This window comes from Brachyistius frenatus, unplaced genomic scaffold, assembly GCF_029030835.1.
Source record: "Brachyistius frenatus isolate BFR_SWC_R1_liver_20210118 unplaced genomic scaffold, ASM2903083v1 Contig_278, whole genome shotgun sequence".
In the NCBI taxonomy this organism is placed as follows: domain Eukaryota; kingdom Metazoa; phylum Chordata; class Actinopteri; family Embiotocidae; genus Brachyistius; species Brachyistius frenatus.
This window is the reverse complement of record NW_027210877.1, coordinates 289,770-300,000: the sequence shown is the minus strand read 5'-3', so window position 1 is coordinate 300,000 and position 10,231 is coordinate 289,770. Positions and strand designations below refer to the sequence as shown.

The window sequence follows — 10,231 nt, the reverse complement described above, 5'->3', positions numbered from 1 at the left end:
CAGCTTGATTGGAGGCCCAGTTGGCGAAGGGGGCATGTTAGCACCGACAGCAGGGAACCGGCGAGGCCTCAAGGGCAGGAAGGTGAAGGAGAGAGGAGCTACTGAGGCCTGACGACCAGAGCTCGAAACAAAATGCAGCTGTCAGCGAGCACAAAACAAATATCCCGCCTGTCAGGAAGGTGAAGCCAAACATGAAGTATGGACAAAAGCCTCTAAAAATTTACAGGAATAGTTTGATACTACTGGAAATAAAATGTTTATAAAAGAGTTTGTAGCTTCAGGTCTGAAAAATGGTTCTGATCCAGAACTGTCTTCAGCTGCAATACCAGCGAGTGCCACTAGAGGTCGGCTCCAAAAAGCCTCCGGCTCCATAGACTCCCATTCAACTTCTCTCATCAAATCCAAAGTGAATAAAATGTGTCCATCAGTTATCTCGGTGTTGTTAGCTAAAGTCACTCCTTCTTCTTAGTTTTCTGGAGGTCCATCTGAAAATAATCCCTCATTACATTACATTTATCCAAAGTGACTTACAATAAGTTCATTTCAACCATGAGGGTTCAAAACCAGAACAACTAGAATCAAGTAAATACAATTTCTTCCAGAAAGCCAAACTACAAAGTTCTATCAGTAAGTTCTATTTTAAGATACTAAAGTTCTACTGTTCAAGGTAAAGGAGGAAGAGGTGTGTTTTTAGTTTGTGGTGGAAGATGTTCAGAGTTTCTGCTGTCCTGATGTCGTTGGGGAGCTCATTCCACCATTTAGGAGCCAGGACAGCAAACAGTTGTGATTTTATAGAGTGTTTAACTCAGTGAGGAGCAACAAGCTGATTGGTGGAAGCAGAGCGGAGGGAGGGGCTGGGATGTAAGGTTGGACCATGTCCTGGATGTAGAGGAGGAGGATGCTGAGGATGATGAGGATGATGAGGATGATGAGGATGATGAGGAGGAGTGGGCTGGGATGTAAGGTTGGACCATGTCCTGGATGTAGAGTAGTAGTAGTAGTGGTGGTAGTAGTAGTAGTAGTAGGTAGGTAGGTAGTTACTTTATTAATCCCCGAGGGGAAATTTTTTCGCTACAGCAGCATACAGAAGCAATAGATAATAATAGAACAATAGAAAAGCAATAAAATAGCAGTAAAAACTATAAAATATAAATATAAAATGCACAGTATATACAGTATATACAGTACAGTATATATCTATATATATTATATACAAACAACCAAGAAACACAGTCAACAGTACTACTACTACTAGTAGTAGTAGTAGTATTTTGGGAGGTTCATTAGAAAAGAAGTTGTTTTTGGGGGGTGTGTCTGTTTGACTGACAGGCCTGTAGTGCAGTCAGATCATAGTTATCCGTGGGCGGGGCATAGTGGCCATAGGGTTCCAATCCGATTGAGTCAGACCCACCACTCGAGCCCAATCCCAATGTGATTTCACCCATTGGTTCATGAACTACACTCTTTAGGTCTCCAGCCCGCCATCTTGCTGTTTTGGAGCCAGAAGTGACCATATTTGGTCCAGTGGGATGAGTGAGTTGTGGATTTGACTCAATCTGATTGGAAACCCGACCATACTACGCCCCACCCACCGTTAGTTGAAAGCTGACTGCACCACAGGCCTGTCAATTAAACAGACACGCCCCCAAACATACTGCTTTTTGAGGCCTAATATTTAAATAATGAGGGATTATTTTCAGATGGACCTCCAGAAAACTAATAAGAAGGAGTGACTTTAGTGAAGGACACCATAAGAACTTGTGGAAAACTGATTGACTTTGTATTACATGAGAGAAGTTGAATAGGAGTCTATGGAACCAGAGCCTTTTTGGTCCTAGTGGTCCTCGGTGGTATTGCACACACCCATTGGCCTCACTTGTCAGACCCAGAAGCTACGTCCACTTTTATACCCTCTATGGTGAAAACGTGACACTGACACGGTATCATCTGATGGGTGTATTACACGCTTTGGTGTAATATCGGGTTTCATCCTTACGCATATCTGATTCTTTGCTCAAATAAAAGGTTTAAAATGATAATCACAGCTTTTAAAGGTCTTTGTTTTTACTTTGTTCTCGTTGATCGTGACACTAACATTCTCATTCCAGTCTGGTAAGCGTTGCCTCATAATGCAGACACACCTCTCAAAGACGGCCTGACATTTCACAAATGTTTGCTTTCGTATTGTTTTTATTTAGTTCCTCATATACATCTGACCTTCTCTCCGTTATCTTTATAATGTCAGCAGGCAAGTTATTTTAAAGTTTATGAGTGGCATGTGGCTCATCTACCAAACCCAATCTGTAATGCGGTGGGACACTTGAAGTCTTTTATTATAAGTGTGAAGGTCAAACGAGCCAGATGGGGAACGACAGTGCAGACGGACAGAAAAAAAATTGGAGGCGTTATTTGTCACTGCGTCTCTGCTGCATAAAACCGACCAGGTAACGCTGCCAAGTCTCCGCTAACGGATTCTGATTCATATTTCTGAGAGATGTTGATAAGACTGGCACATTAAAACAAGCAAACGGATATCAGCTTTTTAATTAACCTCGCTTTCCACCGTTTATGTTATCAATGCAGAGAAAAAACAAATACTGACTTTTTTGAGTTAATAGATCATGTACAATGGCCTCATTTCATGTCAGTTGAGTGTTCATTGATAAAATTTAGAAGTGCAGAAGTGTCTTAAACTGCAATACCCCTAAGTGCCACTAGAGGTCGACTCCAAAAATGTCCCCACTGTGGGATTAATAAAGTCAATCTTATTTTATCTTAAAAGCCTCCGGCTCCATAAACTCCCATTCAACTTCTCTCATCAAATCCAAAGTGAATAAAATGTGTCCATCAGTTATCTCGGTGTTGTTAGCTAAAGTCACTCCTTCTTCTTAGTTTTCTGGAGGTCCATCTGAAAATAATCCCTCATTCATTAGAAAAGAAGATTCAAGAAGACCTGTTTTTGGGGGCGTGTCTGTTTGATTGACAGGCCTGTGGTGCAGTCAGGTTACAGCTATCGGTGGGCGGGACGTAGTATCGTCAGGTTTCCGATCAGATCGGTCAGATCCACCGCTGGCTCCTCCCCCAGCTCGTCCAAATATGATCACTTCCTGCTCCAAACTGCTCCGAACTAGCAAGATGGTGACGGACAGAATCTGAACGCAAGGCCTCATATGGCAGCTCAAAAACCAACGGGTGACGTCACTGCTTAGTTCACGCCTAAGTGAACCAAAATGTGACTCTGACACGTTACCCTCTAGTGGACTGAAGGTGTACTACAAGCTGTGGCTGAAAGACCACAATCTGAAGCTGATATCAGGTGAGGCGTTTTCTGGATGAATGAGAAACCATATTTTAGTTTTATCTCAAAGCTTCTGTTTGTTTGCATTCTCAGCTCTTCAAAGAATTCTTCCCGGAATCAGCTTCAAGATCCAAACTCTGAGGGAGCATCGTTTGATGTTTGCAAATATTGATTGCAATGCTCAACATCACAGGTCGTACACGAGTGAATTTAGCTTTGGGAAACCAAACTGAAGGTGTGAAAGATGTTTTTGAAGTCTGATAACGACTGAACACATAACTGCTTGTTGTTCTGGCAGAAAGGTGAAAACTCAGCAGAATAAGAGGAGGAAGGTTATAATACTGATAATAAGCTGTTAAAGGTGTTTAAAAAGCTTTTCACATGAATAGTTTTGCTCCCAACGCCCTGCTTTTGGTTTAAAGCTGGCTGTCCTTTCGTCGGTTCCTCTTTTTAGAGTCACTCCTGCAACTGAAGGCAACACACAGTGTAAAAAAAACACCGAACGAGACATAAAAGGTCACATCTGGACGGGCAGAATGAACTCATACTTAAAAAGAGAAAAACAATGTTGTGATAGACAACAAAGAAGTTGATCTGAGGCAACGTCATGTTAACCTGATGTTAAAAGGACAATGCCCACATTTTTTTTATATCTAAAGACCGAAACCAGCCAAACCTATTTGTTGCACTGAGACTGTGACATAAATCAATAAATAACATAAAATGAAGCAAGTTTGACGCAAATGTCAGAAGGAGGAGGCCGTACGTTTGTCAGGGATTATTTTCCGCAGCGGTTTTATACACGTTTGGTGCTCTGGAGAGAATTCAGGATGTCGTAATTGAAAATAAACAGCGTGTTAATTGTAATGAGGGAACGTCAATGCGTTTTTGAACCCTTTCACACACACGGAGCGAAGACCTTCACATCGGCTATTTACAGCTATTCGATTATTCTGAATATTCATCACTGCCAAGCACAAAGTCTCACGAGTCAAACAGCATTAACCATTTTAAGATAACAATACCACAATAATAGTAGTTCTTTACCTTGTAATGAATGCATTCAAAGTGAAGTAATTTCTGAGATTTATGTCATCTGTAGTTATAAATCAGTGCTGAAGACTGTTTTGAAAATACAGTGAACAAAATGATTCAAAGATTTTAGTGTCTTTTAGTAAAAAGAAACTAAAAAAAAAACGTGAATGTTAATGTGTGTTTTAATTAATGCAACGTTTTAATGTAATATGTTATTGTCGGGGAAAAAACAGACTGTGACTGTCCTAATAATAATATCAGCCGAAAACACCATATGTACGAATGACAGAGCCCTCCAGTTGCTGAAAATATGAAAGGAGTAAACAAGAAAGTCACGTGAGCGCCACACCTCTTGCTCACGGCTTCTGTCTTTGTTGTGATTGTAATCTGATCACCACGATCGCATTAAGGTTAATTCATCCACTCTTAAGTTTTCAAAGTCAAGCGCTTCATTGAAAGTTTGGAGTTCCAACAATGGTGCCGTTGGGTGAGCTCGACAAAGCTTCACCAACAGTTCTCGGAGCAAGAACGAAGCTTCTTGAGTCCTTAAATTTACTACACAAAGTCTGCAAATGGTGTTTACCGACATGGTGTCGCAGTCTGTTCAAATTGGGGGTCTCTTGTTTTTCATGGCTTTGTGATATTCAGCCAAGTGTGACGTCACCCGTCAGTTTGTGAACTGCCGTTATGAAGCCTCCAGTTCGGTGTTTCAGTCGTCGTCTTCTTGCTAGTTTGGAGCCAGACGTGACCATATTTGGACGAACTAGGGAGGAGCCAGCGGTGAATGTGACTCAATGCTATGCCCTGCCCAAATATAGCAGAAACCTGACAGCATCACAGGCCTGTCAATCAAACAGACACACCCACAAACATACCACTTATTGAGGCCTAATATCAAATTAATGATGGAATTATTTTCAGATGAACCGCCAGAAAAGTAAGAAGGAGAGACTTTGACTTTGTATTTGATGAGAGAAGTTGAATGGGAGTCTATGGAGCCGGAGGCTTTTTGGAGCCGACCTCTAGTGGCACTCGCTGGTATTGCAGCTGAAGACACTTCTGGATCAGAACCATTTTACAGACCTGAAGCTACGAACTCTTTTATATCCAGTCTGTGGTCAAAACGTGACACTTGACACGGTGTCATCTGACGGCTGTATTACACACTTTGGTGTGATATCCAGTTCCATCATTACGTGTATCAGATTTTCTGCTCAGTCTACGGTTTCAGGCACAACATTAGCTGTAAGTTGATCAATACCAATTGGTTAAAGACTGCTCCTGTAGTTTCAAAATCAACCGACACCATTTCAACCCAAACCAGGGTATTTCTCCACCATGTTGTGTTTGTTGTTTAATTCCAACTGAAACCTCGATCACAATTAAATAATCGAGTCGATTTGGACATAAGCTCAGACTTTCATGTCTGAGGAGCCTTTTTTCACTTATTTTGTCATTTAGCATGGAGGACTGATGTTTTAATGAGATGATGAAGCTCAGAGAAAAATGAGATTTAACAAACACTGACAGTCATTTTTTTTAATTAAATCGCTTCGTCGTCTTCGGCTTCGGTTCTTTTTATTGAGGTTTGTTGACACTAAGACAAAAATATAATATCACCAAATTTACTCTCAAAACAAGAAGAAGGCCAACACACAATAAAACGGCTGCTCACTACACACACACACACACACACACACACACAGATACACGCTGGCAAACACACACTCCTGCTGCCCGGATGATCTGGCGTGGCTTTTTTGTCCCTCAAGGCCACTTCACAGAGCAGAAAGGTGTTAATTTGATGTGTCACTTCATGACTAAGAAAACGGTCGTCCTCCTCGGCTGTAACCTTTAGACTCTGATTTTTTTGTGTCCCGTGGAAAAGCGCTGCTGGCCGCTACGTACGGGAGAGAAAAGGCCATTCAACCCTCTATCCAACTAATGGTCACCATCCAACCCTCTATCCAACTAATGGTCACCATCCAACCCTCTATCCAACTAATGGTCACCATCCAACCCTCTATCCAACTAATGGTCACCATCCAACCCTCTATCCAACTAATGGTCACCATCCAACCCTCTATCCAACTAATGGTCACCATCCAACCCTCTATCCAACTAATGGTCACCATCCAACCCTCTATCCAACTAATGGTCACCATCCAACCCCCGGAGAAACCACAATACCAAACCTTCTCTCTTCTTTCAAAGGGGAGAAGTTATGAGCAGTTTTTAACATCCACCCCCCCCCCACACACACACACATATATACACGTGTGCACGCACACACGCTACGTCTCACAATACAAACTGTCAGGCAGATGTCATAAATTAGCACGTGGGCTGCAGCAACACTCCGCTGATCTTAGGAGGCAGCAGATGATAACATCCATCTGTGCTGCTGCAGGATTTACTGGCTTTCTAATTATCGTCCAGGACTACCTGCTGATCTGGGATCACAGGTTTCCCGCACATCCAGCGAGGCCGACATTTGGCCACGGACCAGAAAGAGGTGAACTACTTATTGTTATTTGTTGTTGTTGTTGTTTGTTTGTTTGGGCTGCAAAAGAAAATAAATAACAAGAAAACTCATTAAAACTACAGTCATCTGTCCAGGAACAGAATCAATACTTGGTCATCCCGGCTCGGTGACGCACGCACGCACACACGCACACACACGCACGCACACACACACACACACACACACACACACACACACACACACACACACACACGCACGCACGCACGCACGCACACACACACACACACACACACACACACGCACGCGTGCGCGCATGAATAGTCCATTTACATTTACAAAATGATTGTGACTCATGCATATTCAGGCCCCTCGCACACTTATTTGTCATCCTGCAGACCCGATTGGCTCGAACTTTCTTTGTTGCCATGCTGGCCACATTTCAGATGTGTGTGGGATTTAAAAAAAAATTCCCACCACTGATTAGCTTAGTTATGAAAACAGTGTTATTTAGATAACCAGATCATCTTCTCAGAGGAGGAGGGGAAAAAGGACAATAGTTGCTTGTTACTGGGAGCAGGGAGGACTGGGGGTGGGGGGTGGGGGGGGGCTGTCAAAATTACAATTTTTCTATACTTGATTGTCAGAAACCTAAAGGCTGCGTTGTTTTTTTTAGGGGCAGGTGGGAGAGGGGTGTAGGACAGGATGCTTGTAGTAGCTCCACTCAATCACACTCTTTGTGATTTGCTGTATGACACAAAAAGAATACAAAAACAAAAAAATTCTAAATGGCAAATTAGACTGAAACCAAAGACTGTGATGGTTTTTAAAAGAAACTCCACTTTCAGCTGAGGTGGACTGATTTCATGCAAGGCTGGTTTTAAAAGCACAAACACGCCGCCTCGTCCGGTTCTCCACACGGAACCGTCCTCTACCTGCTCGGGGCCTTGGAAGCAGATCCGGCACTGGGGGGTCCGCAGGCTGCTGGCGGTGCTGGCCAGGGACACGGCGTCCAGGCCCACTTGCAGCTTGGGCTCCTTGTCCTCGAACGCCAGGCTGCGGGGCCGCGGGTCGCTGCCGTAATACTCCTCCTCGTCGTCCCGGGAATGGCAGTCGACGAACGGCGGCCAGCCGCAGCCGCCCATCCCCAGACCTCGCATGGCGGTGTTGGTGGTGGTGGTGGTGGTGGTGGACCGTCTCTCTGGGTCGGAGCCGGACTGTCGGGAATCGGATCGCATAAACACCAGGACTTTCAGTTCGTTGAAAAACATGCGGATCCGATACTTGAACATGTTTGGCTACATAAAGAATCCAGACTGGAGCAAATCAAATGAAGTCTTTTCCTCCTCTCCCTCTCCTATTATTATTATTATTATTATTATTATTATTGTTGTTGTTCAGACACCGGATGTGTTCATGTTTATTGTCGTATTCCCACCACAACTATTCATTGGAAATCCAGAGGAATATGAAGGCTCTCTCTCGGCCCACTGATGGCATGTGTGTCTCAGCCAATGCGGATGAAAGATTTTCGCTTTCACACTCTTTCAATATTCATCATCAAACAACTCCAGATGCGCCTTCAAACAGCGCACCCGCAAAAAACAGCACAACTTGCAACGGGCTTGTTGTTTTTTGGATTTCCATTTTTCCTGCACTTCTTCTTCATCTTCCTCTGCTTTGTGTGTTTTTTTCAGATGCACTGTTCTTGCAGCACAAACACAGCCTACATGTTTTGCTACCCGAAGCAGAAGACCGCGAGAGAGACGAGCGGAGGCGCGAGACGGAGGGACGAGGACCACCACGACGTGCCCTCCACGCAGTCACATCTGGGACCCTCGTCAACAATCATAATCCAAAAAAAGACAAAGGAAAACGAAGCTGAAATGGAAGTTGTTGATAACGTGTGTTTTCTGTGTTGTCCCTCCGTAGCATCCACAGCGTCAGATCATGGTCCTGGTTTTTTCCCCTCCACCTCCTCTTCCTCTCTTTTCTCTATTTCATCTCCTTTTTGAGAAGCTTCCGGTTGATCCAACAACAATCCGCGCCATTCACCCCGAAAATCCACGTCGACATATTAAAAAAAAGAAAGCCCAACACAATCTTCCTTCATTTGCATTTCCAGAAGCAGAAAAACAGCCTCGTGTTTCCAGATCTGTGTTCGGTGTCCATCAGCATCTTCTGAAGGCAGAAAACACACGAGCCCCAAAATGAAGAAATGAAAAGGCAAACTGCGATTTAGTGTCTAATGAGACCGAGAGACGCATGAAGACGTCTCCGCCTCGGACGGCCGGTACCGGCAGTGATGGCATCGATTATTGGATCAGAGAGATGCTGCTGATGATTCTGCTGGCGCGGATTTTTTTTTCCTCCTCGAAATGGTCGGCTTTGGAGATTGAACCAACGCAGCAGCCACTTCCGGAACAGGGAGGGATAATAAAAAAAAACAGAAGCAGAAACTCCGACTGTAATCCTGTAAACAAGTCGCTGTTTCCTCCGGTGCTCCGGTCCTCCGGTGCTCCGTCTGTCTCCTCCGGTGGGTGAAGCGGTTCTCCCCGTCCTCCCAGGGACCGAGCTCGGGCTGCTTTATTATTGACCATGCGCCGCTGTCCAGGGTGCTGAATCCCCCCCCCCCCCCCCCCTGACGTGGACGCTGCGGCCACATGCACGAGGAGCCCGCGAAGTACGAAGTGGACCGGAGCCCGCTGCCGGTGTTTGTGGGGACATTAAACCCGTAAGTGTTCAACGCTGTCGGGACAAAACCCTTAAAGCCAAATATGACTTCATGAAGACATTTATAAAGACTTGTGAACGGACCGGGACATGGATGTCAATCAAAATAATGTCCTCTCAAGTGATGGAAACAGAACTGTGTGTGTGTACATGTTCAACTGTCTTTGTGAGGACCAGGTTTTAGCTTCAGACCTGTGGAGTGAAGACATTTTGACAAAGTGTGAACTCGTGTAGTTTAAATGTTTCAAACACGAAAGCTTTAAGTGAGACTTTCATGAGGACTTTTGGGTGTTAAGGACTTTTTGTTTTGTTTCTATTACCTAAATAAAGGATTTAAATACTCCGACTCAAAACCAACAATAAAGACCCTGAGATGAGGTTTATGAGATCAGATGAGTCAAATGAAATGTTTCAAATGAAATCTGTTCTCGTCGCCAACGACGGCTTCGATCTCTCCAACTATCTGAACCGAACAGGGAAAGTTCAGCCGCGTGTTGTTGTTGTCGTCGTCGAGGGGACGGAACCGGTGAGACGAGGTAACGAGGGAGACGTCCGAGGTCATCAGAGGTCATCAGAGGTCACGTTAATCTGCGGTTTGATTTTTTTAATTTTTTTGATTTTATACACTTTATTAATCCCCGAGGGGAAATGTCTTCACTACAGCAGGGGGGCTCTCAGGGGGG

At 44.2% G+C, this 10,231-nt stretch overlaps 1 protein-coding gene across 1 annotated transcript in view; it reads right to left on the bottom strand.

Annotated features, from left to right (window-relative positions):
* The window catches only part of marchf9 (membrane-associated ring finger (C3HC4) 9), a 13,683-nt gene extending 5,091 nt beyond the window's left edge, over positions 1–8,592 (bottom strand). Inside the window, exon 1 of the mRNA XM_069721942.1 lies at positions 7,751–8,592. Within this exon, the coding sequence (XP_069578043.1) occupies positions 7,751–8,107 (357 nt within the window). The 5' untranslated portion in view covers positions 8,108–8,592. The remainder of the gene's footprint in view (positions 1–7,750) is intronic.
* Between the last annotated feature and the right edge of the window lie 1,639 nt (positions 8,593–10,231).